The sequence below is a fragment of the Uloborus diversus genome, chromosome 8 (assembly GCF_026930045.1).
Source record: "Uloborus diversus isolate 005 chromosome 8, Udiv.v.3.1, whole genome shotgun sequence".
Taxonomy (NCBI): domain Eukaryota; kingdom Metazoa; phylum Arthropoda; class Arachnida; order Araneae; family Uloboridae; genus Uloborus; species Uloborus diversus.
In genome coordinates this window covers 105,405,131-105,430,466 of record NC_072738.1, presented here as the reverse complement: position 1 = coordinate 105,430,466, position 25,336 = coordinate 105,405,131, and the positions used below count along the sequence as shown (strand labels likewise).

The window sequence follows — 25,336 nt, the reverse complement described above, 5'->3', positions numbered from 1 at the left end:
TTCATTTCAAAATGGACCATACTTTAAAAACACCTCCTAGTTTACTTTCATGTAGAGCGAATGCTTGGCAATATCCGGATGAGTTGAATCAACTAAAAAGTTGATTCAACTCATTTGGATGAGAAGGGTAGCGGCCGAAGACGGATACAAGGGAAGGACGATGGGGACGATTGCCTCTCCCTTGAGGGACCTTGCACCGGCAACGCTTCGGAATTGAATTCCTAAAAACGCAAGTGTAGGCCATCTAAGAAAATGACAGGGGAAAGGACAGGGAACAGGGACTTTCCAAGCTGAAGTTCCAAAAAACGAAATTTTTGGCGACCTTCGATGATGTTAAAGTGTGATCAAAACATTCCACTGGAATTATTACGAAGTTGAAGTTTTAAAAGCAAATTTTCTGACCACCTTTATTAATGGAAAAGGAGTACTTTCGGGGAACACTTGTCCCGAACCATAAGTGACACAGATAAGTAGCAAGAGAAGTAAAAAAATCAATCGCACCCTCCTTGAAAAATTTCTGTATTCGCCCTTGGTAGCGGCGCATGTGCCTGGTGAGTTGATTGTCATGGGTAAAGGATGCCGGGCGATTCCTTCACTTTTCTACCTGGTTGCACATCCTTATAAACGCCCGTTTAAAAGTTGATTCAACTAAATTGCTGCGTGTGAAGGTGGCCTAACGCAGCCTCAGTGGAAAGAAAGCAAATATTTACATAATAATAAGCTGCATAAAATATAATTTATAGAATTAATTGCTCATTGGTAGATGATTTTAAAGAAAATTGATCTCATATGTGTTCTCTCTATGGGATTTGGCATTTGGGAGTATTTGAAAAATAAATTTTTTGAGCAATCACATTGCTTATTGTTCTCACTTGACGATTTTGATGTTCCTATGATTTTATTTTCTCCCCGCCTCCCTCTGCAGCACCAACGTCGACCGGCCTCACGATGCTGCTCCTCTAGCTAAAACCGTCTCCAGGTTGCATCTCTTTCCTACACGCACACGCATACATACGCACACCTGCACACAGACACAAACATACACGCAGCACACACCTGCACACACATACACACGCATACATACACATACCTATGCACACACATACCCACACACTCATGCCTGGTTAAAACACACACGCCTACCTACACACGCACTCACTCGTGATTGTGAAAATCATAATTTGAATTCAAGATGCCAAAATTCAAATAAATTTATCTTTTTTTTTTCTTAAGTACTAAACTGTCTTCAATGGAAACGTATTAACTAGTGAAAAAAAGTAAAATCATATTGTTATAAACTAAATTTTCAAAAACCACAGTTAGAAAAACCTCAAGAAGGGGTTAAATTCTAGTACTGAACTAGATAGTAATTATAACAGATACATAATCTGTTCTAAATGAAATTTGTAAAATTGTAGTTATGTTTTTGTGTGAGTTATGTTTTTGATTTTCGAAGTAAAATTTTTGTTATTTTTATTTCAGGGAGATTATGAAGCTGACCTTGAAGTAAGTTTCAAATGTGGAATTTAAATGGTTGCACACATTTTTTTTTTTTTTTTTTCTTTTTGAGCATCGTTAAAAAATATGAAGTACACCATATATGTCTCCTAACTTCCAAAAAATATTAAGTGCACTATTTAAAAGTACCCAGTGGCGTAGCTAGGGAGGGGTGGAGGGGGCGGTCCGCCCCGGGCGGCACTTTTTGGGGGGCGGCAATTTCACACTTTTGATGCGAAAAAATTTAACGCGTTTTCCCAATAAGTAAATCGCGCTTTTGATCTTTTTTTGGAGTCAAAAAAAAAAATTCTTTTAATTCTAAGGTTGTGGTACGACTATGATAATAAAACTACTTAAATACAAAACATGTGTTGTTCTTGTGGATATCTCAGCATTATATTGTTTGTTTTTTCTCTTCCTTCGTCTAAAGCTACAAACTGAGGACGGTGTCACATTTTTCGGGAAGAGCCTTCCTATTCCTTAACGTCACCAAACAGCCTAAAAGTGCAGTTTTAGGCCTTGAGTCTCGAAACATTTCTAAAGAATAACGCCCACTCCATCCCTTTACATCTCATCTTTTAGTCTTTTTTGAGTTTTTAAAGTTTTAATACCAACAAATTCCTGAGGGCGGTCAAGCCCTGACCCTTCCTTTAACGTGGTTAACGATAGTCTAATATGGTGTATTAAGGACATCAACTTCTCCAATGTCTCCAAAAATAGCTTAACGTTGGGTTTTTGAAACTTAAATTTCAGAAACATTCTAAGGTGAATGTTTCTGAAATGTTGCTCGCCCCCCCCCCCCCCCAACATTGACTTGTCCCCAAATATTGCTCGAACTTAACGTCATCACAGTTGACTCCAAATTTCGTTTTTAGAAATTTCTTAGGAAAGACCGCAAAACCTTCTTTTCTCAGCGATGAAGAGCTTCAAATGAGCAACAGTTTCGAAAAAGATTTCGGGTGGGAAAATTTCCTCCGAACTCTTTCAAATGACGTTGTCCGTCAAACAACGGCTAAAGTCGCGTTTTTAGGACGTCATTTTCAAAACGTTTCATAGGGAGATGGGAAAACCACCCGACTTCCTAACATTTTTGGAAATAGTTGGGAACTTATGCAATGAAAGATAGCCTACAATTCCGTTTTTGAAACTTCGGCATCGGAAAATTTCTCGAGAGCTCGTATACGACGCACAGACGGGTATTTGAGACAAAAAGCTGGCCAAAACTCGAAATTGTCAACTTTGCTGGTTATTGTAGGTCCTGATTACCAAAACAGGTAAATAAACATAACAGTATGTTAAAGCGTTCTTTTTTTCATTGAAACTAAAGTTTTCTTATAATTTACCAGCAGTCGGAATTTAACACTTTCATGATTCGGTTGTCCTTGTTTGGCAGATTTAAGGTTTTTCAACAAACCGTCATTGTCTTATTTTTCGCTTTAAAAGTGATATTAGTAGAAACATTTACTATGGAAGGGCTCGTGTAAGGTTTGTACTCCATTATTCATCAATTTATGTGTATATATTTTCATTATTTATTTTAATGCCCTTCTTCAAGCCTCACAAAGACACATCCCCTCTTTTTTTTTCTATTTTGTAAGTGAATGTTTTTAAATATTCTGTTCTCATTCATACTACGTCCAAGATTTCCAATCATACTGTCTATTTTGACAATCTGCAGCAAAAAATTGCACGAGTTTGCACAGAAAAATAATAAAGCTATAAATAGAGCAGACTATTAATTTCATAATTTTTAATTTTTTCGGTTATTTTTGGGTTCACAAGTTTCAGTCAGGTGCATAAATTGAAAACAATTACAGGATATTATAAATTAGACTATAGGAAGACAATTTGATGCTAAGGACTTTCAAAGTCAGACCCAGAAATAAAACGGGGTGATATTTTTCAATTTCGATATTTTCTTATAAGAGAAATATATAATTTCAGCTAGTTTCACTTCTATTTGCTTGAGCTTTGGATCAAACAGCCTTTCTCTGTTGTCTTTTATTATATTTTGTAGTTGCTTTTGAGTCGTACTCATGACTGAAGCCATAGAACCTAAAAGTAATCGAAAAAGCTCAAAATTATGAAAATAATAATGTGCTCTATTTATAGCTTTATTATTTTTTCGGGCAAATTCGGGCAAAGTTTGGCTGCCGACTATCAAAGTAGATGTTCTAAAGTAACATAGTGTATAATTCAGAAGTAGTACAAATGAGTACAAAGTGTTTAAAACCCTTCATTTACATAAAAATTTCAGAAAAATGGATGGCAGTTTTGTGAGTTTGGACTACAAACCTTCCCCGAGTCAAACCATAATAATTTTTTCTTGTAACACAATTTTGACGCGAAAAATCAGACGGTGAAGATTTATTGAAAATCTCAGAATGTCGTAAACAAAGACAAACGAATCATCAAAGTGCTAAGTTCAAACTGCTGGCAAATTTTTATGGATAGTTTCAATGGAAAAAGAACACTTCCACATAATGGCATGTTTATTCACCTGTTTTGAGACTTAAGGTCGATACCAATCGGTAAAGTTGGTATTTCGACTTTTGGTCAGCTTTTCGACTCAAATACCCCTCTGTGCGACCTTCCCTATTCTCTTTGACGTCATCAAAGATAGACTAAAAATTATTTCAAGTTTGAAAACATTTCGGGATTCAGATCCAGTCTTTGTGGAGTTAGGGGAGGCCCTTACACCACTAGATACAGCCTGCATTTACGTGTTTTTCAGTTTAGTTGAAAAGCTTTCCTGGCAGAGCCTCCGAACCTCCCCCAATAACTTCACGTATCCAAAGATAGCCTAAAATCGGTTTTTTAACTCTTAAAATTCTGAAAAATTTCTTAAGAACTCCTGATCTCCTAACGTCCCCCGAAAATAACATAAAACTGATTTTAATTTTGAAAAAAAAAAGAAAGAAAAATCTGGAGGGAGCTCCAAGTCTCATTTTTATAAGCGTTACTAAAAATTGCTTAAAATTCCGATTTTTGACTGGATTTGCTTTGGATGGTTTTTTGGTGGATCTCTGAATTCCTTTTTTTTTCTTCTGTAAGAAAAATAAGAAGGAAAAAAAAATATTTATTGTTTTTCTTTATTAAAATTTTGTTAAAACACTTTTGACTCCTTAATGTATTGACTATTTCCCATCAAAAGAGCGGAAAATTGAGGAACCGCCCCGGGCGGCAGAAAGCTTAGCTACGCCACTGAGAGTACCATCCATTTTCAACAAATTTCTCTAGATCTTTAGTAATCACCAATTCTAACTTTTTCGCTCTGCATAGCAACTATAAAATGAAAATTTCGCTTTCTTTTCAGGCCCGTATTAATCAGGCAAAACTGAATTATCCATGCTGTTTCTTAAACAGGAAGTTGATCTTCAAAACTAATGTTATACTAACGTCATAACAGATCGTTTAAAATTGAAAAAATGTGTTCGAAAACTTACAAAAAAAAATTTGCATTTTTTGTTAATATCATCAAATTTGGGAAATCTAAAGTTGGTCTGTGAACAGAGAAATTAATTTTATTTCTTATATAGTACCCGTTGCAAATTTTTGGTCTTTTTGCAATAAAAAAGCATTAAAGCAAATTGTTCAAAAATCACAAAGAAACAATAAAATATTCCTTTTTTTTCTCTTGAAACTTCAGGACTCTTGTGGCTTCATAAAATGTTATCTATTATTATAAATATATCATAAATATTACCATTCGCAACTTTTCCGTGCTATAACGAACCGAAAATAAAGATTTTGATTTTTTTTTTTTTTTTTTATAAAACAATAATAATTTCATGCGGTAAATAGGCACTAGTGAATTCACTAAGCGTTTTAATTAGACTTCATGGAAAAAAGACCATCCTCATATATATAATAGCCAATGATCGAGTAACGCTCTGACGTTACTCGATCAATGAAACTCGCGCTATGGCATGATAATTTGAAAATATGCTTTGGTAATGTTTAACAAGCAGGAAAAGGATTAATTGTGACAAGACTGAACTCGATCCGGCAACTTAACAGCTTTACTGGTAAGACTGTGTCATTTCAGAGGAATGAGGAAACAAAAAAGTGGTCAACAATGGACGCTGTCTACTGGACTTTAGGGTTAATCCACTGCAGTTAAGGTTAAAATTTCAACTATCAAAATATCATCATACAGGCAATTGCTGCGTTCAAATGTAGAAGCAATTTTCACCCGTCATATCTTGACGGGCGATTTTCTACTCATTAATAAAACCCGTAGACACCTTTTCAACTTCGTTCGTTTTACTCAATTAGTTTTTTTAAATGAAATCTAATTCTCATTTTTTGTCTCATTTGACGGAAAATCGATGGAACACAGACGTTTCTTTAAAAATATTTAAGAATAAGTCAAAGAATTGCTTCGTAGTTAGCTCAAAAATTTCACTTTGCCATTAGTGGCATAATAAATTTAATTAAACTTTCCAATCGTAAGAAATTAACCATTATTAATAAACAACGCGGCTAAAAATCCACTTTTGCTGGTTTGTTTACGACAAACCTAATGAATCATTTTACTTGATTTTAGCTTTGATAAAATATATTCAACAAGTTAAAAGAATTTGAATTTTGCTAATGGAAAAATCTAACCGTTATTAAAAGAATTTTTCCTTCTGTTTAAGCGATAAATTCAATCCCGCATTTGATTATTATCAAAAGCAATTTCACTGGCAGACGATGTATTGAGTTCCAAAACTAATTGAAATGTTATCTGCCGTGGGATATTAATATTGAAATCAGCAGTCAATGGAAGAATGCTTACTGTACACTAAGCTCAATATATATAGTTTCCAAATCAAATACATATAATATTGCCTACCGTGCATTAGTTCAATTTTCATTGAAAAGTCGAAGTTCAAAATTTTTTTAACTGCAGCTGATCACGATGAGATCATACAAAGGGGTCACCACAAATCAAGCAGTAAGAAGCAAAGGGATGTAAGTGGACATTTTCAAGTTTTGAGTAAAAAGCGTTGTCCGGTCTTAGGTAGACTTTCATTGAATTTTTTTCTAAATCATGCTGTATAGCAGCACCTACCAGGGCTACTAGAACTATCTCTTGCCCCAAGACAGAGGAGAGGTTCACCTTCCATTTTGTAATGGTTATCTCAAAATTTTTAATTTTGGCATTTACATCCCTTTGCTTCTCACTGCCTCAATTTATGTTTCAAAATACGTTTGTTGAATATCAATAAAAAAAAAGATGTTTAGAACTGGAAGAATTATTGGGTAAAGCTTGATTTTATAATCGCTTTTTTTTTTTTTTTTTGAGCAATCACGATTGCTTATTGTTCCCATTTGACCGTCCTTGGCGTTTGGTTCCTTTTTCAGCTTGGACCAGGGGCCTCTGCAGCACCACCGTCCACCGGCGCGGCTCCTGTGCACTGTCCCCCGGCATCCGCTTCTCCTGGTCGGTGCCGTCCATGTCCTACACGCACGCTCATACGCATGCACACTCACATTCATACAAACTCACACACACGCCTACGTGCGCACACACAGGTCTATACGCAACACACGCAAGCCTACACATGTACGCATGCCCGCCTACACAAACACACCACTGCACGCACGTAATTGCCAAGGAGAAGGGGTAAGTTTGCGGGGACATTAGCTCTTTCTAGAAACAATAACTCCAATGAGTAGGGTCCTGTCGCAGCTCGCGATGGCGAAAACATAATTTGAATTAAAAATTACAGAATTCAAATTAATTCTTCTTTTTCTTCTTTTTTTTTTAAGAAAGGAAAAAAAAATATGTACTTTCTTTAGGTGAAAAACTTTCTTATTGCATTATTTAAGTAATTTAGTCGCTATTTAGATGCTATCTTTAATTTTACCTATATAGGAATAAGATAGAATTAATTGGTTTTCGAGCGCAGAAAACATTTCAGAGATAAAATTTGCTATTCCCTTTATAACTTTACTATATGCCAGAATAAGAGAGCTTTTTCGTTCGTTTAAACGGATGGTGAGGGAAGAATCTGTAAGAAGATTAAAACATAACTCATTAAAGTTTTAACCCTCCGTAAGAAGATTAAAATATTAATCAGTTAATATTATAATCTTCTTCTGGGAAGAAAACCGAATGAAAATCAACTCACATTTTGAAAGCTAATAAATTGTCCTGAATATTAACAGTATACAAATTATTTTCAACCTATCTATTTGCAGGTTAACTGAATAAGAATATAGTCTCTATATTCCTGAATCCATTTGCACTGGTGGGACATTTTTACGTATATATTTGCATTTTATTCGAAGAATTTTACAACTTTAACTTTTTTACGCATGGTTACTACGAATGATTCATTCGTTTTCGAAACGCTATATACTCAAAAGTTTTGCACGTACAACGATGAGGAACATATAATAATAACCACAAACTCGTCAAGATTTAGAATCGTGCTAACCAGGTGGTAATATGAGTGTAATCTTCTTTACTAATAATAAAGCAGTAAGTCTCTCTGTCCGGAGGATGTCTGTAGGATGTCCGTAGGATGTCCGTAGGATGTCCGTAGGATGTCTGTGACGCGCATAGCGCTTAAACCGTTCGGCCGATTTTCATGAAATTTGGCACAAAGTTAGTATGTAGCATGGGGGTGTGCACCTCGAAGCGATTTTTCGAAAATTCCATGTGGTTCTTTTTTTATTCAAATTTTAAGAAAAAAAAAACTATCATAAATTACGAAATTATCATAACGTGGAATCGTAACATGGGCACAAGCCAATTGGCGAGATACGAAATTATCATAACGTGGAACTGTAACGTCGGTACAAGCCAATTGGCGAGAAAATTCACCATACATCATTTGTAAATATACAAGCGAGCCAAAAGACCTTTAATTTTTCTATTACGGGCGAAGCCGTGCGGGTGCCACTAGTTACTAATAATAAAGCAGAAAGTCTCTCTGTCCGGAGGATGTCTGGATGTCTGTGACGCGCATAGCGCCTAAACCGTTCGGCCGATTTTCATGAAATTTGGCACAAAGTTAGTATGTAGCATGGGGGTGTGCACCTCGAAGCGATTTTTCGAAAATTCGATGTGGTTCTTTTTCTATTCCAATTTTAAGAAAAAAAAACTATCATAAATTACGAAATTATCATAACGTGAAACCGTAACATGGGCACAAGCCAATTGGCGAGATACGAAATTATCATAACGTGGAACTGTAACGTCGGTACAAGCCAATTGGCGAGAAAATGCACCATACATTATTTGTAAATATACAAGCGAACCAAAAGACCTTTAATTTTTCTATTACGGGCGAAGCCGTGCGGGTGCCACTAGTATCTTTATAAAATGGCAACAAAACAAAAAAAAAATAATTTGAATTTTGACATTTTGAATTTAAATTATGTATTTCGCAATCACGAGTTGAAACAGGGCCTTACTCATTGGAGTTATTGTTTTTAGAAACGGCTCCTGTCCCCCCAAGCTTGCCCCTCCTCCTAGACGGTTAGGTGTGCATAGTTGTGTATGTGTGTGTGTAGGTTTGTGTGTGTTTGTAGGGTTTGTTTGTGTGCGTAGACCTGTGTGCATGCACGTAGGCGTGTGTGAGTGTATGTGTGTGAAGTTGTGTGCTTGTATGTGTGTGAGCGTGCGTGTGTGTAGGACATGGACGCTTCCGACCAGGAGAAGCGGATAGCTCAGGACCGGGGGACAGCCGCCGCGCCTGCAGAGGACGGCGGGCTATGGTGCTGCAGCAGGCCCCTGGTCCAAGCTGAAAAAGGAACCACAACGTCAAGGACGGTCAAGTGAGAACAATAAGCAATCGTGATTGCTCAAAAAAGCGGGATTTTCTTCGCGTTACAGTATGGCGGGATCTTCATTCGTCGCCTCAGAGCAACAGTAAGACATCGAATCTCAGAAATAACACTAAGATATCCTACTGTTTCTCTGACTTGACTATATTTTTCTATTAATGCTTTGGGATTGCATTAATGACCTGACTTCTGTACCTCCACAACCATAAACGTAGAAGAACTCAAGGATGGCATCCATGCTGCAGGTGGACTTAACCAGGACGACGCTTGGAGCTACACTGTAAAAACGATTCAGAAACGCTCCTGGAAAAAAAATGGACAGCTGATGTGCCCAATTTCTGCCAAAATTAAGTAACCTTCCTGATATTATCTTGGAAGACTCCTGTAAAATTCAGTAATCTTGCCGCTAAAAGCCAGTCGTGTCTCTGAAAAATTAGTGTAAACTTAGGAAGGTGTAATATAATAGCTTGGCATCTTCCTGATTTACCAAGGAAGTTCCAAGAGCATTATTGCAAACATGGACAAAGCTAAGACATGATTGCAGGTTAGTAACGAGAATTTTACTCGTCTGCAATTCTTGCAAAGCAATGTAGTCCATACTTATTCGCTCCCTCTGGGAGCTTAATTAGCATGGACAGGCCGTAATTGATCGGAAGCCGATACACTTAATAAATACGCTCAGTTAATCTTTAAGCTGGGAGCTAAAAATATTTTTCACAACAGTGAAAGGTCTGCGATCGTGCAACTTGTAGCGATTCAGGAAACTTTTCGACAACGATACTTGATTTTTCCAGGAAGTGGATAAAAACCATTAAAGTCCCGAAACGTAACACGGAAATACCCAGTAACGTTTCGGAAATTTTTTTACAGTGTAGCAGGACGTAACACACACACACAAAACGCTTTTCCTGTTTCGTCGCTGTTTTAAAAACACTGCACCCGTACTACCGCCACAATTACAAATCTTGATGAGTTTGTGGTAATACATTCCTCATCGTTGTACGTTCAATACTTTTGGATACGTAGCGTTTCGAAAACGAATGAATCTTTTGAAGTAATATTTTTAGTAGTATTTGAATATAAGGAAACATATATTATGAAGTAGCTTTCGAAAACGAACGAATCTTTTGTAGTAATATCTTTAGTAGTATTTGAATAAAAGGAACTATTATGAATCACGATATAAAGTAGCAGCTTCTTTCTTTTTCTTTTTTTTTTTTAATGATGGTTTATACGTGTCGTCACAGTGCGAGTAGGACCGTACGGTCAGCTCTGCCGTATGTACAAATCAGTGTACATTTTTTTTAGTAAGTTAATACTTCATGTAAAGATACATAATGGTTCTCTCATATTCAAATATATGTAAAGTTAAAAGTCGAAGTTTAAAATTCTCGGAATGAAATACGAAAATAGTAAAATGTCACACCCCAAGCAAACGGATAGAGCACTATGATAATAAAAAAAAATGTTTTCTTGAGATTAAACTGAAACTTTTAACCATACTTAAAGTGAATTACTTTTAACTATACTTCAAATCTTTAGTTTAAAACTTTTAACTATACTTTAAGTCTTTAGCTTTAAACTTTAAACTTAAAATACTGCTTAAAATATTTATAGCTAAAAACTTTTGATTTAAAATTGTACGTAAAATCTTGAGCAGAAAGTTGTAGTTAAAATTTCAACAAAGTTTTTAGAACATGAATAGGAAAGTTTTTTAGGAAATAGATAAGTCGATATGAGACGTACTGACGGAAACCATTAAAAATATGATTGAATATTTAACAAAAATATTTAAATAGGTATTCATGTAGGGTTTGTCTTAGGAAAAATTTGTTATATCATGCATATCGGAACTTAGAAAGAAAAAAAGGCATAGAAACAAAAATAGATGCACTTTTCTTAATTAGCTCACTAATTAGTAAAATTATTTTAATTTCAAAATTCTTACGTATTTATATTTCAAGCTACAATAAATAGCTTCTACAATGAAATTTAGTTGCATGTTTTAGAAAACTTTGTTTCAGCCAACAAAAAAGAAAAAATACCTGGAAAAGCTATTTTCCAAACGTCTTTACGATAGTTTAGCCACCAACTTTATTTTTTCCTCCTTAATTCACCCACTGCAATTCAAACGCAAGAGTCAAATTAGCTAATTAGATTTTTCGGCTTAATACCCTTTTTATGTCATTCTGCTTCTTTTCAGTTGCTAATTCTCATTTATGTTCTAAATTTTCCTTGAGAAGTGCCTTATATATAACAGTTTCTTGCTCATAATATCGCAAAAAGACTAATCCGTAATAAAAAGATTTTTTCAATAAAAAATGTTTAATTTTATTAAAGACACAACATAAATTATAGCTTGATATTCATGTAGGTAGGAAAACTCTGGTAAATGTTTTTACGCATCCTTTTCTGATTTAACAATTTTTTTATGCTCGTATTTCTATTTTAGGATTCAGAATCTAAGGAATACAACAATGAAGAAGTAAGTAACTTTCTTTATATTTATCTAAAACTCTTTTGCCATTAAAATAATAAAAATGTTTTATTATCTGCAAACAAGCAGCCAAGCCGCCCAATACAGAGAACACTACAAAAAAATAAGACAAAGAGCCATATACCAAAGATAAATACCAAAGACAAGGCACATAAAAAAGTTTAATTCATTGAAAATTTAAAAGTTTTTTACATTATCTTTGAGTTTTTTTCACGTTGAAGATATCAATATTAAAGGAATATGTGTGGTGTTGTAAAATTTTAAGAGGGTATCGTTATCAACAGTTTGTATATGAGGCAGTGAAAATTAAAGGGTGAGTGACATTTTCAAGTTTTGAGTAAAACGCGTTTAAAGATAAAGTCCTTGGTCAAAAAAGTTATATATTTCAGAAATATTACTTCTAACTCGCGTGCATGATACATGGACAATTTTTTCGACTTGCTGAAAAACACCCAGTATGAATAGTTGTATAAGGAAGTAAAGCCCTCGATCCGTCTCTTAAGTGGCGACACGCTCCAGCGTCCGCCATTTTGTGTCGTTCCGCAACTTTCTCCCTTTCTCAATAGTAGAAAAATGCAGAGTTTCGCTCATTGAAAAGTATCTTTTTATCAACGAATGTTTGCAGATTTTTGATCGTAACTTATGTAACTGATAATATACATACAAAAATGTTGAATTTTACCTAAGTAAAATATTTTTTTTTTATTATTAAACCGAATATCAGTAAAAAGGTGTTTTGAAGAAATTTTCGACTATTTTTAAGAGTAACTTCTTTTTTTCCCCCATATAGACCTTCTGAGTTAAATTACTTGAAGTGTTTTAAATATGCGTTTTATTATTAGAAAGTTGGTGTAGTAGAACCAGGGGCGGATACAGAAAAATCTCTCGGATGGGACCCGGGAAATTGAATAGCACCTCCTCCTTCCCCCTGCCACATACGGTGTTTCATAACAAAGTTTTCATTACTTTATTTTAAAATGTCTTTCTTTAAATTTTTTCAGGATCCCTTAAGCTAATGATCCACTTCTAAGAACATACATATTATGTACCAATATACTTTGAATGTGGACGTACAACATCTTTAACGTTTCAAGCCAATTAAATACTAAACCATAATAATGTTACCGAAATGCTATATAATTAGCGGTTTTAATTTTAGGAACAATGTCGTAATGATTATAACACGAGGGCAAGGTTATTCAATAAAAAAATATACCCATACCTCATTTGAGGTTTTAATATTATTTTATAGTATTTTAACTATAAAATATTATTTAATTAAGAAAATCATAGCTATTAAACATATAAGTTTTACTGAAAAATTCAGGACAATTTCTGTGTGGATTTTGAAGCAGTTGCTGATTGTTCTTGAAGCCATGATACAGTTGAGATAACATATTCATATTACATACCGCCTCCATTAATATCATGGTTTTCTCAAGAAACTACGATATGATTTCTTTCATTTTGCATTTTTTATAAGCTGAAAAAGAAAAAGCTATTATTTCGCAAATAGCTTCCTGGATCAAAATAATTCTTTTAGGCACGCCTGCACATTTTTTGAAGAATGATAGTTATTGATTCCATCAAAGAAAAATTAATGGACGAATCGCGATATAACGTTCCCTTGAATTCAAAACCAGCGATTAAATGTATAAATGTATTCTGCCACTCTAGGACTCCAGTATGACTTCTTTAGCAAACAAAAATGCTATTATTCAAAATATGCTCCATGTGTGTTTTGTGTTCTGTTTAATTAACTATATAAAAAAACGCTATGGAGCAGTCAATTAAAAAATTGTGAATAATATATTTAAACAAATTCATCCTTTTGGGGGGGGCACGGACCTCCTCCCCCCTTAAATCCACTACTGAGTAGAATAGTAGTGAGCTAAATTAATTGTGTCATAAATTATTTGTGGGCAACAGTTTGAAATTATTCATGCAAAGCAGTATCATTTATATTACTAATGTGTGTAGTTTTTTTTTTTTTTTACCTACACTTTCTTGTTTCTCATGACGATTTTACTTTAAAAAATGCCTTTCATTTAAACCTGATTTTTAAGGATACTACTAGTTCTTAAAAATTCAACGAACTGATAATAAAATGTAACCAGTTTTAAATCAATATTTAAAAAAAATAATAATAATTGAAATATTTGATACCAATAGGAATTCAAATAAAAGAGTGCAGATTACATCTGTGATGAACTGTTATAAATAGTAATAATGAATTTGTAAATTAACAGATACTGGGATAAATCATATATATATATATATATATATATATATATATATATATATATATATATATATATATATATATATATATATATATATATATATATATATATATATATATATATATATTTTTTTTTTTTTTTTTTTATTTAAAAAGTTTCCACATCAAAATAAAAATTAAACGAAAACAGATTTTTTTCAGGCAAAAAAAAAAAAAAAAAGCTTCACGTAATTATATAACTTGGCTTGAGGTACATGTTACTGTAATCTCAAAGAAGCTTAATTTTTTTAATGAATATTTTCATACTTTCAATATCTTAATTTTTACGCGCAAAATAGATAAATAATTAACTTGGCAACACACTGAAACTCATGGCTATGACACAATTAAAAGCAAAACGACGTGTTCTTAAAATAATTTTGCTACAGTTATTGAGACATTTTGAAACTAACTAAACAATAGAAAATTTACATTAAAAATAAATAAAATAACTAGTATATTTAAATTTCGGCGGTTTTGTTATCTTAAACTCAGAAAAATCAGTTTTGAAAACAGGGCAAATATTTTACTATTGCTAGCAATTTATTAGGTGCCGTTACATAATTGAGCTTTACAATATTTGAAGGAACTATTTATGATGATTTTAGTGAATGTCCTTATTATCCCATGAAAATTAACAAACCATCAGACAGTTTCATGAAAAGTAAAAAATATTACAATTTCAACAAGAGTTTCATAAAGTATCTGAAATTGAGCAGCAGTATTGATGAAAACATTTAAAATACATGAATAATCTTTCAATGTACTTCGATATAGTAATTTTGAACTGTTAGAACATCTTAATGCACTACACCAAGGCATCTTCACATTAAAGATAGCGTTTGGTGAAAAATACGAATAGCAAAGAGAAAATATCTAGTATTCCGCACAGTGAAATCACACAGGCAACGACACAAAATGGCGGACTGAACCCACGTGACTGCCCGCCTCCAATCGCAGTCGAAAGCGGCGCGCAGTGCATGGATCAAAGTGTGTCGCCACTTAAGAGACGGATCCAGGGCTTTATAAGGAAGTAGTGATGCCCGCAATGAGTTTAAAAAAGAATTTTCTTATTACGGTTTTTAAGTATCTGCGAGCATACAGCTTTTTGGTCAATCGACTCTTTCATCTGTCACAAGCACTAGTGTAAAATGCTGTCTCCCAAGGCCCATTATTTGTGATAGGGGAAGGGGGGGGGCAGAGCAGAAATTCCTTCCTCCCTTGCTTCGAGAAGTCAAAGCGCAATGTCTATGTATGTGAGCCAGGTTTTTCTTGATTTAACAATGTAGTAACGATGTTTGGTTGAGAGAGAACAAACAAAAAGAGAAGAAAAGAAAATAGCGTTATTCTATTTCACGCTTCAGTTTTTTTTTTTTTTTTTTTTTTTTTTTTTTTTTTTTTTTTTTTTTAGCAATCACGATTGCTAATTGTTTTCATTTGACCGTCCTTGATGTTTCGTTCCTTTTTCAACTCCACCGTCCTCTACAGACGCAACTCCTCTTGTCTTGAGCACTGTCCCCCGGAATCCGCTTCTCCTGGTCGATGGCACACACACAAGCCTACTGATACACAACTATACACACGTAACCGCCCAAGAGGAGGGGAAGCTTGGGGGGGGGGGGGACAGGAACCGTTTCTAGAAAATTAACTCCAATGGGTAGGGTCCTGTCGCAACTCGTGATTGCGAAAAACATAATTTGAATTCAAAATTTTAGAATTCAAATTATTTTTCCTTTTTTTATCGTATGAATTTAACAATCGTTACATCCGTGAAATTTTCTTCTAAGTACACAGCTAAAATTTTTCCTTTGTGTTTCCATTTTTTTTTTAAATGTTCATTATTTCTCTAATGGGTAGTGGCAACAGTTTAAATTCCTTACTTTCGTTCGCGTTCTAATTCATTTTTTGATGTAGTGTTATTTTCTTCACTCCAAGAAACTATTTCCTGAGTTTGTGTGCGAATTCTTATGAATACTATTCATACAGTCTAATAATAAATCAAAGCTTTTGTGAACTATGAACGGTGTGAAGTTTTTGTGAAAGATTGTGCCTTATTTATTCTATTTAGCAATATACTACGACGGCGGGTAAGTGTTCCGAGAATGTAAACAACTACCGCTCAAAATGAGGTTGTTTCCTTCAGTCAAAAGTACTAGTTTTAGTCTCTGAAATTCATATAATAAGCAAAAAAATAAAAAACATGGACCCAGAAAACACTTTCATTTTCCCAACAGTTATTTTTAATTAATTTTTTTAAATGTCCAATTTTTCAAACAAGGAGTGGTCTTTATGACGTCACAAATGATGCAATTTGGCGCATCTTTCTACCACGTTTCCACATTATAATAATCAAGAAGCGAATTAAATACTGCGCTCTACGCTTGCTATAAACCATATCGTTGCTAATACACGTGAGTAAAGATGCGAATTAAATACAGGGTGGCGACAGATCAGGGAAATCATGGAGATCAGGGAAAAGTCAGGGAACTTTATTAATCAGGGAAAAGTCAGGGAAATATCAGGGAATTTCGAAAAAATAACAAAAATCAGGGAAAATTGGTTTTATGAAGAATTTTTTTTTTTTTTATTTTGCTTTACAAAATTAAGTATCTTAATTCCCTACGCATTTTCCGCCAATTATCTGTTCAAAAAAAAAAAAGTAAAATTAATGAGGTGCGATTATACACTGCCGCATATTTTTGCATCTTACTTATTAATTACAGGATGAACTTCCTAAGATTGCTTTTGTGTCTGTTAGATTGTTTATTTTACCTAGCTTGAAATTTCCTTTCAGGCTTTCAATGAGACGTAAAATAAACAAACATACAGGCTAAGAGGAAGCCTTCATTAACGCCTTAGCTTCTTTGCCTTTATTCCATTGTCTCGAAGTGATTAGCGTACTGCAATCACGATTTCAAGAAGAAATCTGGTTTTTGAATTAATACTGATAAAAGCTTAAAAGTTATTACTTCTTCGCGTTTTAAATTTAATTGCTAAAATTGAACTTTCAATTTAAAAAAAAAAAACATTTTTGTCGTTATACTATTTGCTGTCGCCGCAGATTATAGAGGCTTTCTTTTCTTCAGACTTAAATGATTCTTTTATTTTATAACCAAGTTGTATTCTTCTTTTATATATTTTGAAATTAACTAATTGCTTTTTTTTCTTGCATTTCAAAGTTATTTGTTACAAAAGCAATCCAAGATTTTTTTTCTTTACATGCTTAAATCATTTGAGATAGAGTTAACTTGTGTACTTAAGTAAATATATTTATTTTTTATTGTTAAAATGCTATACTCATGTATTAAAACCTATGTTCTTGATTAGAGAAAAGTTCCCTATGAATGAATGTCAAAAGGTTTCATCTGTGTTGCATAAATACGTCAATTAGTTATACAAGAATAACTACATTACTTCTATTCTTTCACTATTACTTGTTATTCTTGCAACAATCATTATACGGTTTGAAAATTTAGTTCAAAATAATTTCAATTACTTTTCAGTTCTACCATAAATACACATATGTTTTAAGAGTGAGTTTAATAGTTTCTTAAAATTCTTATGCTAAGGATTATTCTGGAAGTAAAGTTTTTTTTTTTTTAATTTTCTATAATTTTTCCATGTAGAAAAAATTAATATACTGTTTTGTAGTTTTTTTTCCCCCAAAAAAATTGACTTGATATGTTTTTTTTTACCATTTTGTTAAAAAAGTAGCATCTTTTAAAAATATATCTCTAGTTCAACAACTTTAAACAACTTAAAATGTTTAAAATACTGCAATTTATAGAAACATACAATGGATTTCAAGTAGAGCAAAGAAAGGAAACCATTATCATTGGTAACGTAAATCAGGGAAATTTGGTGAACTTGATCAGGGAAATCAGGGAAAAGTCAGGGAACTTTTTTTCACAGTTCCTATCGCCACCCTGAAATACTTTGCTCTGCGAATGGCAACACAAAATGGCATTTCATCATTTGTGATGTCATCGGCAAGAAATGTAAACAATGAAAGCGCACCGATTTAAGTAATTTTTTAAAACTATTCAACTTAAACAAATTATTTAAAAGATGGTTAGATCCTATGTTTTTCAGCATGTTCTTTCAGAAAAAAATACTTTTAAAATTTTGGAAACGACCACATTGGGAAACCATGCAAAAAATATCAATCACCACAACATCTCCGGTAATCATTATGTTAAATTTTTGCTTTATTATCTTAAAATTTATTTAAATTCAAAAAAAGAGATGTGGCTTTTGAAAAATATTCATCATGCCATAACATTTTGCAATAATTACATTTTAAAACAGTATTAAACTATTAACATCAAGTTTTTTAACATCGTAATATAGACTTTTTAAAATTGTTTTTACAATATTACCATCAAACTATTTTTTTAATAACACCATCAATATACTAAGTCTACACATTTATTTTCTTTTTAGAATGAAAATATTGATCAACAACCATACAACTCTACAATAGTGGTAAGCATTCTATTACATTTTTTATGTGTATTCTATACTACAGTGCTGGCCAAATTATTAGACTAAGACTTTTAAAAGCAAATTCTTTATTGATTACATAACTACAGCCACATTAACGAACAGTGAAATAATTATCTAATGTTTAGTATGCATTCCCTTGTTCTTGATGAGCATTTTAAGTCTTTTTGGCATACTTTTCACAAGGTTTACACCATTTCTTAACTTTTTAAAAAAGGAGGTAAAAAATTGTTTATACTCACATACACATACTCAATAATTATCTAAAACTAACCTTAAAAAAACAGAACACACTAATAAAAAGAACTAGTGAACTGTTTAAGCTGATTGAGGTTATGTTCCTGGTAGGTAGATAAACAAAGAACATAAGCAAAGCAGACAGTGCTGCCACCTGCAAACATTAAGTTATGCTAAAATAACGTAATAATCAGTGTACAGTATGTACTGTACTTTAACAGTAAAATAAATAGTACTTTAGTACAAATAGTGTACAAAAAACAAAAAAAACTCTTTAGTCTAATAATTTGGCCAGCACTGTAATATTACTTTTTCATTCTATTTGCCTTGCCATTGCTTCTAAAATTAAGCCTTCAGTTTACGCTTCCCTTCTTGATTGCATTATAATGGTGAAAATATTGGTAAAGTAATCTGTTACGCTGCAAATCGGAATTGAACTTGACAGAAGGTAATATCGCGATTGATTGTGAATCATTCCTATATTAGGATGCAGATTCCAAACATAATCTTGACTAGCTTCTGTGATTTTAATGGCAATTTCCGTTGACTTATGGCAACCATTTCCTTGGAATCCTTTTAATTGCTATGAGGCATTCTCTTACGCTACCTGCCATTAGATTTAATCCACTGGGAAATTCAAAATTTCATTTTGTTTTATGTCACTAACCGAGCGTGGAAAGTTACAATTGCATGAATAGAAAATGCAAAGCTATTGCGTGTTTTTTTTTTTTTTTTAACTGAACAGACATGATAAAAACAAATATCGTAATTTGAAACTAGTACATTCAACGCATTTAAATAATTGTTTAAAAAAATCAAAAATTTGTTCTAAGGGGGATGTGTTTTAAATCAGATATTTTTCATAGTACGGAAGTGACAAGCCCAGATCTGCGTATCCGCAGACCCCGCAGTGTGGGGAGGGGGCACGTTCTTAAGGGGCCCAATGGTCCAAGAAATTCAAAGAAAAAAAATTTCAATAAGACATATGAACACTGCTAGCCTCTGGGAAGAGGCCCTACAGATTTTGCTGCAGGGGACCCAAAATGTATAGATCCAGCAGGCCTGGGAAGTGATTAACCATGTTAGGGTAACGTAAAAAAAGGTTCCCTTAACCAAATCCTTTGCACAATTATTTTAACGATAAGGTAAGGATTTAATGGAATTTTTTGTAAAAACTTTTATTTTAACCATCTTACAATGATGGTTGAAACCGTTTCACTATTAATTATCTAATACCCTTAAAATGAAAACCCCTCTCTTCAAAATTAAGGAATCGACAAACCACGATAAGGTCAGTAAAAAAATAGTAAGTTAGCGCAGAATAATGATATTAGGTTGATAATGCAAAAATCGTTTGTCTAATAATTGCAGCATTAAATTAAAAAATATATATATAAGCAAAAGCTTTACAAACATCTTCGATTTTATCATCCAGTAATAGAATGTAATAATTAGAGTAGAATAACAGCTTTAGGTCCCTAAACTTCTTTGAGGAAATGATGCGGTCCAAAATGTGTAAACATGGCACACGTACCCGAGCGACAAACCTACCACTTCTAGCTCGTTGTGGCGAGTTTAAACGCTACGGAGGTCACTGAAGCCTCTACAATTTCGACATTGTACTGAAGAGGAGGGAGAGTCTCCAGGTCACTTCACCAGTTTGTTTGGCACTCTTGGCTTCCTTAAGAGGTTTTCCATCTCCAGCTCAGTCACTTTCCTATGCTGGGCTGATGAGTGCTAATAAGCACGAAACTGCAGTCCTCGGCTGGAAATGACTGAGCTGGCGGTGTATTTAGCGTATACTTCAATTTTCAAATAATTTACGGTAAGGTAATATAAATATCGATGCCGTTATTAAATCGGTGTGACAGTGCTGCTCTTAAAATTTATCTCATTAAAATAAACAAAGCATTTTATAACTACAATTTATAATTTTCAAAGTTTGAAAGGAATAAACATAAGTTGTCCTTCACTTAAAGAATTAGGGGAAAAAAGAAAAAGAAGAAACATTCATTTTTTGTGAGACACTTGGGGAGTAAAAAAAAAAGTGTTCAAACATTAATTAACATTTTAATTAAAATATTAATACTGTCACGATAAACAGTAATTGCTGTTTATTATGGGAGAAAATATATTTCTGCTTTTCCCTACGTAAGAGAAGTATCACATTTCAGTCAAGTTTGCACCTTCCCCTAAAATATGCTGAAATTTGTTTTAAGAAATTCCGTGTGCGTAAAAAATACAGAAAAAAAAATCACATTTTATCAGAGCACTATGTTACATACACTGTATTTAAAAAATGTATAATAACTTTTCCCGAATTGACGGATGCTGCTGCATAAAATAATAATAGTATTTGTACAGAAAATACAGGGTGATTATAATTAAAGTTCCATTTTCAAAACGCTGTAAAAATAAAACCAATGGTCAGAATGACGTCAGATTTCAACAGCATATTATCGAAGAAGGGGGAAAACATATGGCAAATGAAAATTAAATAGTTGAAATTTTTAGCAATAGATGGCGCTGTAAGCATCGTAATTTAATAGCGGTCGTTCATTCTTTCATCAAATTGCTCTTTACTTGTCGTGAGACTGGCACAAAAGATGTTCAATATGCTGTCCACCGTTTTCTGAAACAAGTTGAAATCGAGAAACAGCATGTTCCACAACTGATCGAAGTGTTTCCGGGCTAAACGTTTAAAATGTGTTGCGCGATGCGTGCCTTCAGCTCAGCTAAGTTTGCAATTGGAGCACCGAACACAACAGCTTTCAGATAGCTCCATAGCCAGAAGTCACACGGGTTAAGATCAGGTGATCTGGACGGACAGGCTGTATGGAAATGGGCAACAGAAAATCCACACGCAAATAATAAAGTACCGCTTCATCCTGCAAAGGTCACAGTGTGGTGCGAGTTTACGGCATCATTTATCATAGGGCCATATTTTTTCGAAGAGACTGGTGCCTCCGGTCCTGTTACTTGTACCGTAACTGGTAAGCGCTATGATTGCCTTTTGCGCAACCACGTCATTCCAGCTCTACAGCAGCGCGGATGCGTGGATGAAGTCATTTTTATGCAAAATGGCTCATATCCGCACATCGCGAATCCAGTGAAGCAGCTGCTGAAGCGCCATTTCGGAAATGCTAGAATTATCAGCCGTCATTTCCATACAGCCTGGCCGTCCAGATCACCTGATCTTAACCCGTGTGACTTCTGGCTATGGGGCTATCTGAAAGCTGTTGTGTTCGGTGCTCCAATTGCAAACTTAGCTGAGCTGAAGGCACGCATTGCGCAACACATTTTAAACGTTTAGCCCGGAAACACTTCGATCAGTTGTGGAACATGCTGTTTCTCGATTTCAACTTGTTTCAGAAAACGGTGGACAGCATATTGAACATCTTTTGTGCCAGTCTCACGACAGTTAAAGACCAATTTGATGAAAGAATGAACGACCGCTATTAAATTATGATGCTAAAAGCGCCATCTATTGCTAAAAATTTCAACTATTTAATTTTTATTTGCCATACGTTTTCCTCTTCCTCGATAATACCCTTCCAAATTGAGCTAGTATTTTTTTATTATTATTTGTACAAAGAGTCAAAAACTCATTAGAAGAATGTGTATTTCAATAAACGATTTATTATTTTTTTATGAACAAAAAACAATTCCATTGCAGTCTGAAATCTTAAACCTGATACTTATTTTCGCTTACATTATGCTTTAATTTTCTTACCGGAGCCAAAGCTTTAAAAAAAAATCCTTACAATTAAGAATCAATTTAACTCCAAGTTGCATTAATTTTTCATAACAGCAAGGAGCTTTTCCATCTTATCTATTCTATTCCCGCATAATTGTTATTCATTGTTATTACGTGTTCATGTAATGCGCGATGTTTCTCAAATTTTTTGATGCAGATTGTCCGGACATGGGCCCGAACACTCATTCTCCTGGTCACCAGGCGGACGTTCTGCCGAGCAAGCTATTCAGCTCTGCCGGTCGCAGTGCAAGTTTAAATTATAAATTTAACCGAAAACCTCATTCTGGTTCTTTAAAACTGGTTTTTTTAACAGAAAAAAAAAAACAATTTTTAGACCGTGGGTCTATTTTTCGTCAGTAGCCTGCACGATAAGCTTTAAAATAAGGTGTAAATCAAAGAAATCGATCAAGAATTGTGGAAAATCTCGCGTAGAAACGAAAAACATGCTACAGAAATTATATATAAGGATCGTAACAATAAAATTATCGAAATTGGTCCAACGGGCCTCAACTTCCCGAATCAAGTTAAGTGGCAGAAAATTTCAGCTACTATAGAACTCCAATTATCCGAATCAATTGTGACCGGGCCCCATTTGGATAATCGAAAATTCGGATAATAGGAATTTTCTGAAAAGAGGTCTATATTAATCAATTACTGTATGTATGTTGATAATAAGAGAAAAAAAAATATTTTTTTAAGAAAAAATAGCTTTTAATTTATTAAACAGAAAGGTAACGCATTTTATGCTAAGCGCGTACTTACACACTTACAGGGTGTTCCAAAAATGACCGATACATTTGAAAAATCAATAAAAACTAAACAGGCAGCGACAGAAATATACCGTTGTTGCATTATGCTTGGGAAAACAGTAAATTTTCAGACAGACAAATTGTAAATTAAACTGTATATTTGAAAAATCAATGCTGCTCGTTTAGTTTTTATTGATTTTTCAAATATATCGGTCATTTTTGCAATCTTAAAGACTGCGTTTTCTTTTATACCTTTTAAAATACCGCCAGCGCCATCTGTTGAGGAACATTGTAACTAATTTTTACAGTTTGTCTTTATGAAAATTGACTGTTGTCCAAAGCAAAATGCAACAAACGGTGTGGCTGCCCGTTTAATTTTTATTGATTTTTCAAACGTATCTGTTATTTTTGCATCATCCTGTACAAATGCTGTACAATAGTACAGTATACACTATGTGCTATCCGTATTGTAAATAAAAGTCATTGCTTGCTGAACGTGAACATCTCGGGCAAAGTAGGCTATTTGACTAGTTTCGCGGATGGAAGGATAATAGTTTGCGTCGACAGGATCATTTTTTTTGCGAATCGCAGCAAGTGAAATAGACGTAATTTTTTTTGCTCAAACTCTGAAAGCGATTCGGATAATCAGCAATTCGAATTGTTGAAGTTCGTATAATTAAAGTTTAGCCTGAAATTTTTAATTTTTGTAAACTTCTTAATAAAATGTAATAAACGTAAGTGAAAGCAACAAATCATCAAACACTGCAGCAAAAAAAGCTGCATTACTCCAAAAGCTCCATTACTCTATAGCAAAGAACTCTTAAAATGAACTAGGATAAGGGCACCAGTAACAGACAGTCATAAGTTTGAATTTAAAGTATAAGAATTTTAGGCGGGAAAAACTGATGCTGCTGTGGCTAATGAATACGGTGCAACCATCTAGTGTTATCAGAGTGAATTTTATGAAGCAGTTGGTATTTACAAAATCGAACCTTTTTTTCAAAATTGAGCAAATAAAAATAGAGTTAAATAATTCAGAGGATCCAGAAGCAGCCAAACTCAGATGAGATGTTGTTGCATGAGAGAAAAATGGTTTAAAAAGTTTTAAAACATTAAAAGGCTCAGAAAATTGAGTTAACCTAAGAACGATGTCTTAAGCATGTCTGTTACTGGTGCCGTTACCCTAAATAACATTTGAAATAAACTTAAAATAACACTTACACTGTTAAAAATTTTCCGGAAAATTTACGGTAATTGTTACTGGCATCCATGTTACCAGTAACTGTTACCGTAAAAATCAAATGTTACTGTAAAATTTTACGGTTTCCTCGGTTGGCCATAGCAACCAATTGGCGCTGGGATCGCTTATTTCTCCGGTATAAATTACCGTAAACATCAGCGATGCGTTAGCCCGCCATTTTACAGTAACAATTACCAGAAAATCTTCCTGAATTTTTAACAGTGTATCTGCTGAAGTTACTTTGATGATTTGTTTTTTTCTTCTTTTGTTGATATTTCATTATGTTCATATTCCCAACAAAGTCAGTAGTGTTTTTTTTTAATTGCATGCCTTCACAGTATTTGTAATTCATTGTTATTTTAATTTATTTTTTACAGCATTGTTTGAACTACATGGACTACATTTCAAGAAAGCTTCCTTACATATATTAAAAAATAAAAACCTTCAATGTGTTACAGAAGTTGCAATTTTTGTGTTAGAGAAAGTCTCATAAATATTTTAATAATGCATTAAAGTTTTTTAAAATTTGTCTTGCAATTCATTTTTCAAATATTTTTTCTTCCGTTTTTTAAAAACGAATGAAATGCAAACATTCCTCGGATAGCGTAAATAAATCGTTCCAAGACTTTAAGGCAAATGGAATTTTCTTACACACACACATGAGTAAGTAATAAAAATGGAGCAAAAAGAAAAAAGAAACATTACGTTTATTTATTTTGCGTTGAAATTCCTGTTCCAGCTATCTATTTTTTTTTTAATGAATAAAAAGATAGCGTTACTCGACTTCCAA

The 25,336-nt window shown here is 33.6% G+C and overlaps 1 protein-coding gene across 1 annotated transcript in view; it reads left to right on the top strand.

Annotated features, from left to right (window-relative positions):
• Nucleotides 1–25,083, top strand: part of LOC129227760 (uncharacterized) — a 47,635-nt gene extending 22,552 nt beyond the window's left edge. The window contains exons 5-8 of the mRNA XM_054862364.1: nt 1,483–1,506; nt 11,735–11,767; nt 18,504–18,545; nt 24,924–25,083. Of these exons, the coding sequence (XP_054718339.1) occupies nt 1,483–1,506; nt 11,735–11,767; nt 18,504–18,545; nt 24,924–24,977 (153 nt within the window). The 3' untranslated portion in view covers nt 24,978–25,083. The remainder of the gene's footprint in view (nt 1–1,482; nt 1,507–11,734; nt 11,768–18,503; nt 18,546–24,923) is intronic.
• The last annotated feature ends 253 nt before the right edge of the window (nt 25,084–25,336 follow it).